Genomic DNA, 15,503 nt, shown 5'->3' with positions numbered 1-15,503 from the left:
GTCCTGAGTGCCTCCAAGGCAGGCACAGCTGCCGGGGAGGCACAAGCTCTCTGCTTTAAGGATCTGTTACATTTTGGGTTAAAGGGCTCTAGTGACTAGTCAGCGCGACTCAGACCCAGCCCTCATTTACCTGGAATCTTCCCATGGGGGAGATGGCTCTGAGTTCCCAAAGGCTCATTCCGCCTTCGCCTTACAACCTTTATTTTACTAAGTTGGGGATTCCCGGTTCTAATTTGGATTGGATCCGCTAAGGGAAGTGCGGAGGGAGGGAAAAGCCAAGCTTGCTGTTTGTTGTTGATTTGCATTTCAGGCAGTGGAGGGGGAAAAAAAAAGAGATCAAGAATGGAATGGAAACGCTGGGAAATATTCAATATTCTTCCTATAAAAACGGCATATATACCAAGGAAAAAACATAGACCTGGTCAGTTACTGGGAACTAAAACAGACACCACAAAACTCAAAAAGAGTAAAAGTGCAGATTTTCTCCAGGAGGAGTCTTTCCTGCCCTTTTTTTTTTTTTTTTTAAAGTCAGTAGGACTCTGGTGACCCTCTCTGCCCTGCTCTATTAACTCAGTGAAAACGTTTGCCCAGGTTAGGGCAGCAAAGGCCAGATCCAAGGGAGCTGGGTCTTGTCCAGGCCCCTTCCTCCCCCACACGCTCCTCCTGGGGACTCCAGGGCGGTGTGGAAACCTCAGCAAAAGTGACAGGATCTTCTGAACAGAGAGAGAAAAAAAAACCCGAAACCGAACACCGGGCCACGTGCACCCTTCCCCAGCAAAACAATTCAGAAATAAAGCTCCAGGGCAGCGTCTTCTGCAGAATTTTATAAAAGCCTCACGATGGGAAAACTAGGAACTTCCCCTCTCCTCCCTACAGCCCCACATCACTCTCCCCACCCACACACACCCCACCTTCATTAGGTACCGTGTGTCAAAGCTCAAGGGAGATCAACTCGAAGGGAGGGAGGAAAAATAACATCAGCTCATTCCTAGAACCAGCGGTCACACGCAGCACAGCCTTCCCGACCTGCGGTCACGTGGCCCCACCTGGGGCAGGCCTGTGCGTTCCTCCTCGACCCCAGAGGGCACAGGAGTGGGGGTGCCGCCGCGAGGTGGGGGAGGGCCCTGGGGTTCACCACCAAGGGCTCCCTCGCCTGAATTCCTGGATCACCAGCTTCCATTTAGCCTACACTCAATTTTTTTTAAGGTTTATAAGTCCAAATAAGCTGAATTCAGGAGGGGCTCCCCAAACCTCCAGCTGTCAACCCCCTCCCCTCCCCTCCAGACTGAAAGCGCTACTTGCCCGGAAACAGAAAGTTACAGGGCAAGCGGCTGTCACCGCGCAGGAAGGTTAAGGAAACAGGAAGCCACGCCAAATACCCTCCTGAGCTTCCCCGGCCCCCTCCTCCGACCTCGGCGGAACAAAACCTTCCAGGGAATCCCAGGCAGGAAGGGGGGCGGCGGGGGGGGGGGGCCGGCCAGCCACGCTCGCGCAGAGACCGCGCAAGGGGGTTGGCTGGAGGGAGAGGGAAATAAGCTCTAGGATTGGGGTGGGGGGGCATGCTACCCGATCGGGGCGGCCTGCAGGAAAGTAACTTCACACTCGGCGCTTAATTCACCTTGGAAGGTTTAAGTGCCTCGGCCGCTCGCTGCGCCGCCGCGGCGGAGCCGGCTCCGGGCAGACAAAAGGAGCGAGACGCGCAACCCCCGGCGGCGGCGCGGTGGGGGCGGCGGGCCGGGTGGGCGCTCCCAGCTGCACGTAGCCGCGCACACCGCGGGCTTGACCGCCGCTGGAGGATCCGAGGCCGCGCGCGTCCGCGGGAGGGACCGGCGGACCCAATGCCCCGACCCTGGCTCGGGGGTCTGGCGGAGGGGGGTCGGGTGAGGAAGGGTCCCGGGCGCGCCGGCGCCGCGCGGGACCCGGGGAGGCGCACGGCTAGCTTACCTGGTAAGTAATACAGAGGCGGCTTCAATCCAAACATGGTTCAAATTAGAATTCCATAGTGGCCAAAGAGGGATGAAGAAGGAAAATAATATTAAAACCCAGGAATGAACAAAAAGCACCGTTCAAGCCACGGCGCTCAAAAATGTCCAAAACAATAAAATAAAGGCAGAAGAGCGATCCTGAGAGCGACGAAAAAAAAAAAAAATCAGTCTTTTTTTCCCCCCCAAGATGATCAAAAGGCTCTCTCTCCGACCAGCGCCCGGGCAATTTCGGCCACCTTGGCCCTGGCAGATCCACAATGAGGTAATTGACGACCAAGGACGGGCCGGAGCCTCCACGGCTGCCCGGGTGTCTTCGCCGCGTGTGTATTTTCTGCCTTTTGGACTTGAGATGCAAATAAAAAAAAAGGAGGGGGGAGCACGGCGGAGGGAAGCAGGCGGGGAAGAGGAGCGAGAGAAAAATAAAGGGGGGAGGTGAGGGTGATGAAATTGGGGGGTTAAGATCTTCAGGGATTACTCATTTGAAAGGAAAAGGGGGGGGAGAATAAAAAAACAGCCCCCAAGACGTGCGAGTAGCAATCTCTCCTCCATTCAGCCATTTGAATGTCAAGGGCGAGGGTCAAGAGACCTGTTTCCAACAGGGTTTCACGTTCAGAACCAGAAGGAAAAAGGAAGGGGGGGCGGCGGGAGGGGGTATCTCTTGTTGCCAAGGAGAAATCGGCTTTGTTTTGTTTCCCCTTAGCTACTGGGTGAGGAGGGGCGGGGTGGCGGGGAGAGGAGGAGGGGGCGAGCGGGAGAGGGGAGAGCAGAAAATTAATACCCAAACAGCCAAGAAGTACTGAGGGGGAGATTTCTTCTCGTAAATAAAAGAGGCGGCGATTGCAAACAAGTCTCCGGCAGGAGAAAGCAGGCCGGGGAGCCGGATCCCCTCCCCCTCTCGCCACCAACACCCCTCCCCCCGTTTTTTGGTTATCTCCCTGGCCCGGCGTCCCACCACTGACTCAGAGAGAGGGGGTGGAAGGAGGAGGAGAAAGAACTCGCGGGGGCTCTGGCGCCTGGGCAGAAGGAGGCAGGAGGAGAGCGGGGAGGCGAGAGCGCACGGCGGTGGAGAGCCCCTCGATCAATTTTCATGCAAGAATCATTATCGGTAAATTGGAAAGCTGGCTGCCTGACAGCAGATTTGTCTCCCCTAATGAAAGCGAAAGGGTAGGGGCGCAGCGGCGGGCGGCTGAAGGCGGCGGCGGCGGCTCCTTCCGTCTCTACGCGGCATCTTCCAACAGCTCCATGCTTCGCAGGGCGATAATAATAGTTTCACTTGCGAGCTTCCCCCCGTGCGGCCGCCGAGCCGGGCGGCAGATCCATGCGGACGGGGAGCGGGGAGCAGGAAGCCGGGCTCGCCTCTCCAAACCCGGGGAGGGTGGCGCTGCCGAAGGCAGGGTGCTCCCCTTTGCGCCGAAGCGGGGGCCGTTTGCTAACAGTGGGCGGCTGCGGGCGCCGTTGGTCCCCACTCCGGCTGCCCAACTCCGCGCTCTGGCCGTCCGCCCGCCCGCCCGCCGGTCTTCCCTCCCTCTCCACCCACGATTGACAGCTGCGGGAGCCGGGAGTTCGCCCTCCGCCAGGACCCGGGAGGAGAATCCCCAAACCGTGACCCGGGACTCGGGGCTGCCTTTTGTGGAACCCACGCGGGGCTGCGGCAACGCACACGCTGGCTTGCCCTGGTGAGCTCCTCGGGCGAGCGGTTTCCCTCCTTTCTTTTCCTCTCACCCCTTACCCCGCACCCCACCCCTTAAAAATCCCTGTTGCAAGTGTAATCAAATGCTTGATAGCATCTCCCACACTCTCCCTGCACTGGTGCATTATCAGATCCGGGAAGGCATGCTTCCAGGCAAATAGGCCTAATAAATGCTATTACTGGGATTCTGCAAGCCCCGGCTGCACCATAGTAACGAGAGCCCCGGCTAATTTGGTTTAAGAAAACGATCAACTGCACAGAGACTGAGTGTGGAGCCTGTATCTCTCCTCCCCACGCCGCCTCCCTTTCACACCAGCTCAAGAAGGCCCCATGTGATAATTCCCCAAATCGAAGGGGAAAAAACCCTGCCGCCAAACCACATCCTGTGCGCTTATTGTCCAGCCCAGCGATTTTAAAGAGACAGGATCCATTTACCCACGTCCCCCGACCCGCCTCTTAAACGCACGCTGCAAAGCTGCCTCTTGATGTGACAATTTATTTTCAAGCCCTTTTACCTCCTGAGGGGCCCCTCGGTGGCACAACCAGCCGGAATCACGACTTGGTGACACTAAGGGGTCACCTTTTGACCCCAGATACAATCATGGTTTGAGGAGCAGACCTGAGCCCGCAGGTACGCACGGCGGGGCACCGCGGTCACGCCAGGCTTGGGTTCCTGCCAACGCTCTCCAACCACTGCGTAAATCAGGGGTCCCCAGCGGTAGCCCCGGGGTCCCTGCTAAATGCTGCGGCTTCAAATGACAGTTGAACTCCCGGAATACGATACCCTAGAGAAAAGCTCCGGAGGGCAAATTGGAGGAGGTTGGGAGAGTGGGGGGAGCGGCGTGCCTTTTGACCTCTCCAAGCCACTTGCCAAACCCTCGCCTACCCCGCCAGAAAAATTCTTAAATGAGCTGGGCGGAGCGCTTGGAGCCAAGGGAGGGGTGGCGCTCCTCTCCGCCGCCGCCAGCGGCTCGGTGGCTGCGGCGTGCTGGCGGACGCCTTCCGCCGGGGCCCGGCCGCCTGGGGTGCGAGGAGCGTCTTTGAGTCCCCCAGCTCGCTGCTGCGCCCCGCCTGGCGCCCCCTGCCCCCGGGCGGCCGAGCGCACGCGGGCGCAGGGGAGGGCGCCAGAGCTGCTGACCTGGAGGAAACCGGCCGCTCGGGGCCGCCCGCGCCCGCCGCCAGCCTCTGGCTGCTCCGCCCCGCGCTGACCCTGGAGGTCGCGCCAGGCCCTCGGCGCCGGCGGCCCTTTGTTTCCGGAGCTGCGTGGCGGCGCGCTCTCTGCGCCTCCCCTTGCACCCGCCGCCGGCGGCGGCCTGGCAAACAGGGAAGCGGGGTTGGGGTCCAGCACCTGCCCTCCCTGCCCCCACCCTGCGCGCCCCGCCGGGCCTCCGGTCCCCCCTCCCACCCATTTATCACTCGCGAGCTGCACAATCTGCGCCCCTGGGGGGCGGGGGGGTGAGGAGCGGCCAGGACGCGGGTTAGACCAACCGGGTGAGCTACCGCCCACCCGCTAACCCCTCACAAATTGGAAAAATCTCCCATCTTACTTAGGGGAAAAAAAACCCAACTATTTTTAAAAGACCCTAAACTATCAGTTTCTGTTGTCATTCTTTTATTGGTTTTTAATTCTCCGGGATTACACGAACAACAGTAGTAATTAATACTAAACCTTCCTCTACTGTATATGCTAATGGCAGGAGCCATAAAAATTAATTTGCAAACATGTCATTACACAATAGCTGTACAGGCAATAAACCTGTAATTATGGGCCAATCACAGGCATGGTACAGAGGGAGGGGTGCTCCCCCAATCTGCTGGGTGCCCCCCTTCCCCTGCTCCAGTGGGGAAGAGGATGCCAGAAAGAAGCTTGCCTCCTGGGAGCCACCTGTGGAGAACGGGAAAGGGGTCTCCAATCCAGAGCCCCCATCAGCCTGGCTTCCAGGCAAGAGAACTTGGAGACAGCCATCGAGGCCCTCCTGAGATTGAAATTGAGCGTGGTGGCCCGACGCAGTGGCTCACGCCTGTCATCCCAGCACTTTGGGAGGCCGAGACGGGTGGATTATGAGGTCAGGAGATCGAGACCATCCTGGCTAACATGGTGAAACCCTGTCTCTACTAAAAATACAAAAAAATTAGCGGGGCGTGGTGGCGGACACCTGTAGTCCCAGCTACTTGGGAGGCTGAGGCAGGAAAATGGCATGAACCCATGAGGCCGAGGTTGCAGTGAGCCGAGATCACGCCACTGCACTCCAGCCTGGGCGATAGAGCGAGATTCTGTCTCAAAAAAAAAAAGAAAAAGAAAGAAATTGAGCGCAGAGAGGCGACGCAGGGGCTTGGAGAGCTCCCCAGGCCTGGCTGGCGGTGGGTAGGCCAGACCAGAAAGGAGAGGGCCAGAGAAGAGTGGGCATGCTGGTGGGCCAGCTCCTGGCTGATCTAGTCAAAGGTAAACATCTCCCCCTAATAAGTATTTGAATGCCTGCGTCGAATTACCTTAAAATGCTCAGGCCAAGTCCTAATTGCTTTTAGCCACACCCTTGGGAAGGAGAGCTGTAAGATTCTAGTGATAGCCCAGCCTCCTTTGGCCCTGGATCTGGGCGTCTCAAAGTAGGTTAGTGACATTTCCTGGTGACAGGGACCTTTGTAAGGGAGGAAAATATGAGACCCACTATGGGAGGGTGGTTACACCACAGCTGCCGACCTGATGCCAAAACAGCTGAGAAATAGAAAGCAACCCCACTGTGCCCCCCGCCGGCCTCCCGGGCGGCTTTCCATTGAATGGCCGGGTTGTTTGCCACAATGTGGCTGAACAGGGTAGTGGGAAGGATTTTCCCCTTCCCACTGGCCCTTGTGGCTTGGCTGTGGTTTTTGGAACCCATCACTACAGCCATTCATTCCCAGGGGAGCCCCCCCCCCCGGCCTCTGAGGGTGCCTATGGCCTGGTTAGGGGTGACAGGGGCCACCAGTCTAGGCCACACCAGGACGGAGTGCCAGGTGCCCATGTGAGAAGGGCAGTGCTCTTCATAAGATTTCACCCCAGAAGGATTCTGTCCAAGGAAAGAATGCCTCTGTCTCTCTCCACCGCCCCCCACACTTCTCCGGAAAAGCCTGGTGGTGGCGATGCTCTCGGTCCCCATCCCTCCGCTCACCGCTGGGGAGGAATCGGACATTTATGGAAAAGAGGTAGGAAACTAGGCAGGCTGGACCACTCAGACCTGTGCCTCCAGGTAGCCCTTGTCAAAGGCTGGGGACGCCAAGGGGCAAACTCACCCCGTACCTTCCTGAGAAAGCCCTGCCCACGCTGCAAGCCCACCCAAGGTGAGAGGGAAGAATGGGCCCTAACAGCATAGGGCCATGTTCTGGACACAGCAGAAAAAGAGAGACAACTGCTTCATCTCTCAATGGGAGAAAAAAAGCCGGGGGCTGGGCTGCTTCCCAGGAGGTGGCATGTGGCCGCCGGATCCCCACTCTGAAGAGGCAGGTCCCCTCCACCAGCTGCACCTTCAAAATGGAGGGTCCCCAGACTCCCTCTAGCGGGGCTGCCTTTGCCACAGCACGGAGACAGTCTAGCTGGCCAACAGAGTCAGCTGAGAGCAATAAAAATAGCGTCCCAGCACGTGCTGGGAAAACTGAGGCTGCAGGCTGGGGTCTGGAGTGCACGCGGCGGGGTACCTCGGCTGGCAGCTGTGCCCATGGGCATCTGGTGGCCCCCCAGGACCAGGCCACAGCCTCCCCCTCTGGAGAGGGGCACTGCTCCCCAGATTCTAGGAAAGGGAGGGGCGGGGAAGCTGCGTGGCTAACCTGGAATGACCCATCTGTCCTCGGGTGGGCAGCCTCCGTTTCCCTCTTTAGGGTAATAATACCAGCTGATGCTCCCGCGTGCTCAGTCTGTGCCAGCTGCTGTTCTGAGCACTTTTCCTGGATGGCGCATTAGATCCTCGTGACAATCTGGTTCAAGGTCACCATGAGTTCCATTTTCCAGATGAAGAACAGATAGGTCAAGCAGCTTGCCCAAGGACACACAGCCAGTGGGTGGCAGAGGTGGGGATGGAACCCAAGCTGGCTCCCAAGTGCATGTTCATTACCATCGGCAAAGGTTTGCAGTCAGACTTCAATTCCATCTCGCCCCACTCTCTGTGTGCCCTCGGGCAGTGACATCAACCTTTTGACCCTCAGTTTCCTTACCTGGAAAATGAGGCGAATCACCCCTGCTCTCCAGGAAGATGTGTGTAATGACACCGGTCCTGGCACACAGAGACTCCATGAGCAGAGCAGCCATTAGTCCTGTCTTTCAGATAACAGTGGTAATAATGCTAATAGTAGCTCCCACTGATTGGGCCTCAGTGCCCCGGGGCTCCACGATGCCTGCTTTCCTATGATGTCATCTTACTTGGGACCTGCCCCAGCATCCCCTCCCCCTTGAGATGGACACCACAATGGCCATCACCCACTTGTGTGCATGAAGATGCTGAGGCCCAGAGAAGTGAAGCCAGTCACCAAGGGCAACGGCATACAGGAAGGGGATACACCCTGTTTCTCTTTCTGTCTGGCTCTAGTCCTTAGGTCACTGGACCGTCTATGAACATTCCAAGTCTCAAGCAGTCTGAGGTTGAAAGAAAAAAGGGAACCTCTGTCTAGTCACACCTCATGGTGACTTCTGCATATCCAGGTTTTGTTTTTACCTTCGCTTGGTGGGAATTACAGGGCACACCCCACCCACGTGTGCTGTCACATCTCAGAGCATTTAACCGGGATCCTGGGGCCGAGGTGTCCCCAGCCTGCCCCAGGAGGCAGAATGGTAATCTGCCAAAAGTGATGCCCACATAGCCAGGTGCAGCGCTTATACCCATAATTCCAACACTTTGGGAGGCCGAGGTGGAACGATTGCTTGAGCCCAGGAGATCAAGACCAGCCTGGACAACATAGTGGGATGCCGTCCCTACAAAAAATAAAAATGTTAGCCAGGTTTAGTGGTGTGTGTGCCTATAGTCCCAGCTACATGGGAAGCTGAGGCAGGATGATCTCTTGAGCCCAGGAAATGGGAGGCTGTAGTGAGCCGTGTTTGTGCCATTGCATTCCAGCCTAGGTGACAAAGCAAGACCCTGTCTCAAAAAAAAAAGAAAGAAGAAAAAAAAAAGAAAAAAGATACGTCTGCCTGGTACTGTGACTATGGCCTTATTTAGAAAGAGTCTGTGAAGATGTAATTAAAAATCTCCAGGCCAGGCGCGGTGGCTCACATCTGTAATCCCAGCACTTTGGGAGGCCGAGGAGGGCAGATCAGGAGGTCAAGAGATCGAGACCATCCTGGCCAAATGGTGAAACCCTGTCTCTACTAAAAATACAAAAATTAGCTGGGCGCGGTGGCAGGCGCCTGCAGTCCCAGCTACTCGGGAGGCTGAGGCAGGAGAATCGCCTGAACCCAGGAAGCGGAGGTTGCAGTGAGCCGAGATAGAGCCACTGCACTTCCAGCCTGTTGACCGAGTGAGACACTGTCTCAAGAAAAAAAAAGAATCCCCAGACCAGATCATCCTGGATTATTAGGGTGGGCCTAAACTCAATGGCAAAGGTCTTTATAATGAGAGGAACTATTTGCACCCCCACGTTTATCACAGCACTATTCACTATAGCCAAAATATGGAATCAACCTCGGTGTCCAACACAGACAAATGAATCTAGAGAATGTGGGACATACACGCAATGGAATACTACTCACCCGTAAAAAAGAGTGAAACCCTGTCATTTGCAGCAACACGTGTGGAATTGGAGATTCTTACGTTAAATGAAACAGGCCAGACATAGAAAGGCAGACACTGCATGGTCTCACTAATATGTGGGAACTAAGAACGTGGATCTCATGAAGACAGAGGCGGGAGGGGTAGAGGGGAGGGGGGACAGAAGAGAAGTTGATTAATGGGTGCAAATATACAATTAGATAGAAATAAGACCTAGTTAAAAAATAAAAAAAAGATCTAGTTCTATAGATCAGTAGGGTGACTATAGTTCATAATAATCTATTGTACACTTCAAAATAGCTAGAATAATTCAAATTTTTTTTTTTTTTTTTTTTTTTTTTTTTTTTTTTTTTTGAGATAGAATCTCGCCCTATCACCAGGCCAGAGTGCTGTGGCTCAAGCTTGTCTCACTGCAACCTCTGACTCCCCGGTTCAAGTGATTCTCCTGCCTCAGCCTCCAGAGTAGCTGGGATTACAGGCATGTGCCACCACACCCAGCTAATTTTTTTGTATTTTTAGTAGAGACGGTGTTTCACCATGTTGGCCAGGATGGTCTCGATCTCCTGACCTTGTGATCCACCCTCCTCGGCCTCCCAAAGTCCTGGGATTACAGGCATGAGCCACTGTGCCTGGCCTCAAATATTTCTAGAATAAAGAAAAGAAAAATATACCAAGTACACTGATTTTTTTTTTTTTTTTTTTTTTTGAGACAGAGACTCATTCTTCACCCAGGCTGGAGTGCAGTGGTGTCAGCTCACCACAGCCTCCACCTCCAGGGTTCAAGTGATTCTCGTGCCTCAGCTTCCCAAGTAGCTGATTACAGGCACACGCCACCACGCCTGGCTAATTTTTGTAATTTTAGTAGAGACAGGGTTTTGCCATGTTGCCCAGGCTGGTCTCAAACTCCTAACTTCAGGTGATACACCCTCCCCGGCCTCCCAAAGTGCTGGGATTACAGGCATGAGCCACCACACCTAGCCCCAGTACACTAGTTTGATCTGTACAAATTACATAAATGTATTATCACATTAATTATATAAATTATTAAACTATCATATAACTCCAAAAACATGTTCTTAAAAAGAGGAACAGACAAAAGAGAAGACACACAAGAGACACGGCCACATGAAAATAGAGGCAGAAATTGGAGTGCTATGGCCACAAGCCGAGGGACGCCTGGAGCCCCCGGGTGCTGGAAGAGGCAGGAAGAAGCCGCCTGTGGGACCTCCGGAGGGAGCATGGCCCCACTGACACTTTGATTTCAGTTTCATTCCGTGAGAGAATACATTTCTGTTGTTTTAAGCTGCTACCCAGTTTGCAGTAATTTGTTATAGCAGCCACAGGAAGCTAATACATCCTGTCACTTCTGTCAAATGCCCTCTGTCCTATCAGCCCTGGGAAGCTCTGGGCAGTGTCCAAGTCTGGAAGCTGCATGCGTTGGGCCACAGCTGGGTCAAGCCATCCTTCAGGTGTGTCACAGGGACTCAGATTGAGATAAAGTGTCCTGAGGCCCTGGACAGGGGTGTGGTGAGGCTGCCTGCCCTCCACAAAACTCACGTCAGCACTCCACTGGGACCTGCCCGCCCTCTCATCTCACTACCTCGTGACACACATTTGCCAGCCAGGCTTTGGGTGGAAGACCGACACCCCCGAGATCATCAGATGTGGCCGTCTGCCCAGGAAAATAGCCCACCAGCCTTCCTGAGGGTCGACCTCTCACTGCTGGCCTTGCAGACGCCTGCAGGCCCCACAGGGCCAGGGGTGACAGTAACGACAAGAATCCCTGGTGGCCAGCTTCTTACCAAGCCATGCCCTTTCATCCCAGCCTCTAGGGCAATTGGGTGGGGCCAGGTGGCCAAGTTCTGGCCAAGAGAATGTGGTGGAAGGAATAACTGGCCACGTCCAGGCCTGGCCCGGAAGAGCTGCCTGTGCGAGCCTCTGTGTTTCCCTTCCTGGGTCTTTGTAATGGATACCTTCTCCCAGGATGACTCTGAGTACAGATACTGAAGCCAGCAACACCTCCATCAACTGATGCTCAGGGCAGAGGCCCCTGTTCTGGCTCCCCACCAATCCTACATTATGTGGGCATGTCCTTGAGAAATAAATATCTACTGTACAACTTATAATATAATGCACCCCTGTGAAGTTGAGTCTCTTTGTTATGGGGGTTTGTGTGAGTTTAACTAACAACACAGGCCGGGCGGGATGGCTCATGCCTGTAATCCTAGCAATTTGAGAGGCTGAGGCAGGCAGATTACTTAGGCCACGAGTTCAAGACCAGCCTGGCCAACATGGTGAAACCCCACTTCTACTAAGAAATACAAAAATTAGTTGGGCATAGTGACGCATGTCTGTAATCCCAGCTACTCAGGAGGCTGAGGCAGGAGAATTGCTTGAACCCGGGAGGTGGAAGGTGTAGTAAGCTGAGATCAGGCCACTGTACTCTAGCCTGGACAACAGAGCTAGACTGTCTCAAGAAAAATAAAAATAACTAACGGCCGGGCATGGTGGCTCACGCCTGTAATTCCAGCACTTTGGGAGGCCAAGGCCAAGGTCAGGAGATAGAGACCATCCTGGCTAACACAGTGAAACCCCGTCTCTACTAAAAATACAAAAAATAATTAGCCAGGCGAGGTGGCGGGCGCCTGTACTCCCACCTACTTGCGAAGCTGAGGCAGGAGAATGGTGTGAACCCGGGAGGCGGAGTTTGCAGTGAGCCGAGGTCGCGCCACTGCACTCCAGCCTGGGCGACAGAGCGAGACTCTGTCTCAGAAAAACAAAAAACAAACATAAAAAACAAACAACAAATACCCGTAGGTCTCCTTTCCAGATGTTGACTTTCTGCTGAGTACTGTGCTACATGCTTTAAGTACATTATCTTGTTACATCTTCACAACAAAAGCAAGTCTATTATTATCCCCATTTTTTAGATGAAGAAACTGAAAAAGCCTAGAGAAGTGAAGTGATTTGCTCAAGGTCACACAGCCAGTAAGGAGCAATGCTCAGATTGGAACTCAGACAAGTCGGAAGCCAGGCCCTGTATTTTCAACTCTCTCCATGCGGCCTCCCTCATCTCTCTGTGGTAGGAGCTGGCAAAGACGCTTTACCCAGAAACCCTTCTTAATTAAAAGCAAAACAAACAAAAAACAGGAAGGGTAAGAACACTGCATCTGCAGCCTACATGCAAAACTGTGTGTCCGACCTCCAGTTGGGGCCTGCCCCTGGAGCAGGCTGCCAGCAAGCTCAGTATCTGGAAACTCTTTAAAATAATGGTTTTACAAGACAGAGGCAGCGATACGACAAAAGACCTTCCTTCCTATGACTACGGAGATGCCAGAGAAATCAGACAGTGACTGTGCTGGGGACTGCCCAGGCCACATAGTCATCCCTATGAAGGGACCCTCTGCCTGTCCTCGAACGCCTCCTGGGACACAGACGGGCCACTTCTGGAGGGAGTCCATTCGTCATCTCAGACAGCCCTGGTTGTCAACATTCTGCATTGTGCAAAGCCAACAGAGCCCTGGCAAGAGCTGCTGGAAGGTGCCACGGAGGTCCCCCGAGGGGAGGAGAAATATGGGAATAAATGCGACTCAGAAGTCCCTGGACCAGCAGCTCACACCATCTGTGGACACCGTGACAGCGCGGGCACGGCTGGCCTCCTCACATCCTGCTCCGGTGAGGGCCTGCTCCGGCCGCGGTCCTGCTCTGCTGCGTGGGGGCAGACGGACAAGGCTTTCTTTTCCGCAAGCACTCCAGAGACCAGGCGAGGCCCTGCTCCAGGAAAACAGGCATTGTGAACAGCCCTTCCCACTGTCCCCTGCTGGGGTCTGCTGGGCAAGAAGTCACTGACAGGGTTGTAACTCTCCATTTGTGGATGACACACAGATCTCGCTGTCTCCTCCTGGGCCTAACTGGTTCAGGTCCATGTAGCCCTCTGGCCAAGAAGATGTGGTTTCTACGAGCAGCTTCATCCCTGCCTTTCCCCTCATGCTGGGTGCAAGCTTTTTAGTGCGACAGACCAGAGTGGGATGCCTGAGGGCCCTCTGTGTCCTTCTTTGCCTTTACCTTGAAAGAAATCTGGAGCCAGCCCCAGCCACTTCCTTTCCTATTGGTCTTCCTCGCCTGTTCTTTCTGGACTGTCCCCATGGCCTGAGCTGTCCTTTACTTGCCCTCCAGCGGGTCATGCCTGAACTGATGGGGCAATTCTCGATGTGTCCCCAGCATGGGGTATTCAGTAGAATGGCTCCTCTGTCCTGGCACTTACAAAGCATGGGCACGGCTCAAGGTCTCTCAGCCTCGGCACAACTGACATTGGGGGCCGGATGATTCTTTGCTGTGGGGGCTGTCCTGGGCATCGCAGGATGTTTAGCAGCATCCCTGGCCTTGACCCACAAGATGTCAATAGGACAGCACAGTTATGGCAATCAAAATATGTCTACAGGCTGGCAGGGTGGCTCACGCCTGTAATCCCAACACTGTGGGAAGCCGAGGTGGGTGGATCACTTGGGTCCAGGAGTTCAAGACCAGCCTGAGGAACGTGGCAAAAACCCATCTCTACAAAAAATACAATTAACTAGGTGTGGTGGTGCACGCCTGTAGTCCCAGCTACTTGGGAGGCTGAGGCAAGAGGATCGCTTCAGCTTGGGTGGCAGAGGTTGCAGTGAGCTGAGATCGTGCCACTGCCCTTCAGCCTAGATGACAGAGCAAGATATTGTCTCAAATTTAAAAAACGTTTCCAGATACGGCCAACTGTCGCGAGGAGCAAAACTGCCTCCGTAGAGAACCACTTACGTAGCCTAAATAATCCAGCCAGCACGCTGGGTGACACAAGTTTTAGACCTCCTTCTATGGCTGGCCTTGAGCCAACAGCTGCCCTCTCTTGGCCCCAGCTTTAGCACATACAAATTTAGAGGGGCTGAATGGGGTACTCTAGTCTTTTAGCTGTCTCAGATTCTCCAGTGCTGCTTAGAACCAATGGTTCCAAGATGGGGATAAGCTTGTGACTCAGGACAACAGGATCAGAAGGGAAGGGACCCAGGGTGTGCCCCCCAGCAGGGCTCATGCAAGAAACACAGGAAATGGGGTGTGGACTCTATGGGGTGGGCAACCCTGGTGCCTCTGGCATTTCAGTGTTTCTCCCTTTTCTCTGCAGTCCTCTTTCTCCCCAACCTAAACAAAACCTGCTCTGAAAAGAAATATCTACTATTAATCATTCACACACTAGCATGACTTAGCCTTGCCTCTGCTATCTCTACAGAATCCAGGCTGTGTCCCTGGTTGGGTCCATCTCCTAGCCCCTGGAACAGCTATAGGATGTATTTGGGAAAAGCAGGGCAAAGGAGACTTTTTTTTTTTTTTTTTTTTTTTTTTTTTAAGATGGAGTCTTGCTCTGTCACCCAGGCTGGAGTGCAGTGGTGTGATCTCGGCTGACTGTAACTTCTGCTTCCTGGGTTCAAGCGATTCTCTTGCCTCAGCCTCCTGAGTAGCTAGGATTACAGGCGCCTGGCACAGCACCTGGCTAATTTTTGTATTTTTAGTAGAGACGGAGTTTCACCATGTTGGTCAGGCTGGTCTCGAACTCCTGACCTCGTGATCCACCCACCTTGGCCTCCCAAAGTGCTGGGATTACAGGCACGAGCCACCATGCCCGGCCACAAGGAGACATTCTTAAGTGCATTTACGCTAAAAACAGTGGCTTCCATTTCTAAGGTCACGTGATGAGGGAAACTACGGAGTACCCTGTATTGCAGGAGCTGCTACAGGGAGGGAGAAGCCCCAGCCTGGTGCTGGACTTGGTGGGAGGTCATTTGACTCAGAGGTATCATGGTGAAGAGGTGGGGCCAGCAGGGCCACCCACAAACCAGGTGCTGTGTGGACAGTCCCCCGGGCTTCACGACCATCAGTCTCATACGGCAAACACTAGCTTGTGCTGAGCTGAACACAGCACCAAGGCCAGAGCACTCTTAGTTAACAGTCACAATCCCAACCCATGTGTCCCAAAGAGAGCCTTTCCGGTTGTTTGTGGGGGTGGAGTAACCCAGAAGCATCTCCGCTTCAGCTCTTCACTGGGAGGCAGGCTGGCTGCGCCTGGGCAGAGCG

At 54.4% G+C, this 15,503-nt stretch overlaps 1 protein-coding gene and 2 long non-coding RNA genes across 15 annotated transcripts in view; 2 read left to right on the top strand and 1 right to left on the bottom strand.

Moving 5' to 3' along the window:
- GSE1 (Gse1 coiled-coil protein) overlaps nt 1–15,503 on the bottom strand; it is a 513,676-nt gene that overhangs the window by 119,633 nt on the left and 378,540 nt on the right. For 2 of the 13 annotated variants that reach the window (XM_028841074.2, XM_028841077.2), the window contains exon 1: nt 1,945–2,318. The exons of 10 other annotated variants lie outside the window; for them this stretch is intronic. In XM_028841074.2, coding sequence (XP_028696907.1) covers nt 1,945–1,981 — 37 coding nt within the window. In that variant the 5' untranslated portion in view covers nt 1,982–2,318. Of the gene's footprint in view, nt 1–1,618; nt 1,814–1,944; nt 2,319–15,503 lie in introns of those variants that run through there. One more of the 13 variants, XM_077987027.1, reaches the window with a different exon arrangement.
- The window catches only part of LOC144338299 (uncharacterized), a 120,130-nt gene that overhangs the window by 69,310 nt on the left and 35,317 nt on the right, over nt 1–15,503 (top strand). The gene's annotated exons all lie outside the window — the stretch shown is intronic.
- Nucleotides 3,000–13,510, top strand: LOC144338291 (uncharacterized). Its single transcript, XR_013412289.1, has 2 exons — nt 3,000–3,090; nt 12,335–13,510. It is a non-coding gene; the product is annotated as an uncharacterized LOC144338291 (long non-coding RNA).

Source organism: Macaca mulatta, chromosome 20 (assembly GCF_049350105.2).
Source record: "Macaca mulatta isolate MMU2019108-1 chromosome 20, T2T-MMU8v2.0, whole genome shotgun sequence".
Lineage (NCBI taxonomy): Eukaryota > Metazoa > Chordata > Mammalia > Primates > Cercopithecidae > Macaca > Macaca mulatta.
The sequence above is the reverse complement of the archived record's forward strand: the minus strand, read 5'-3'. Positions and strand labels throughout refer to the sequence as shown.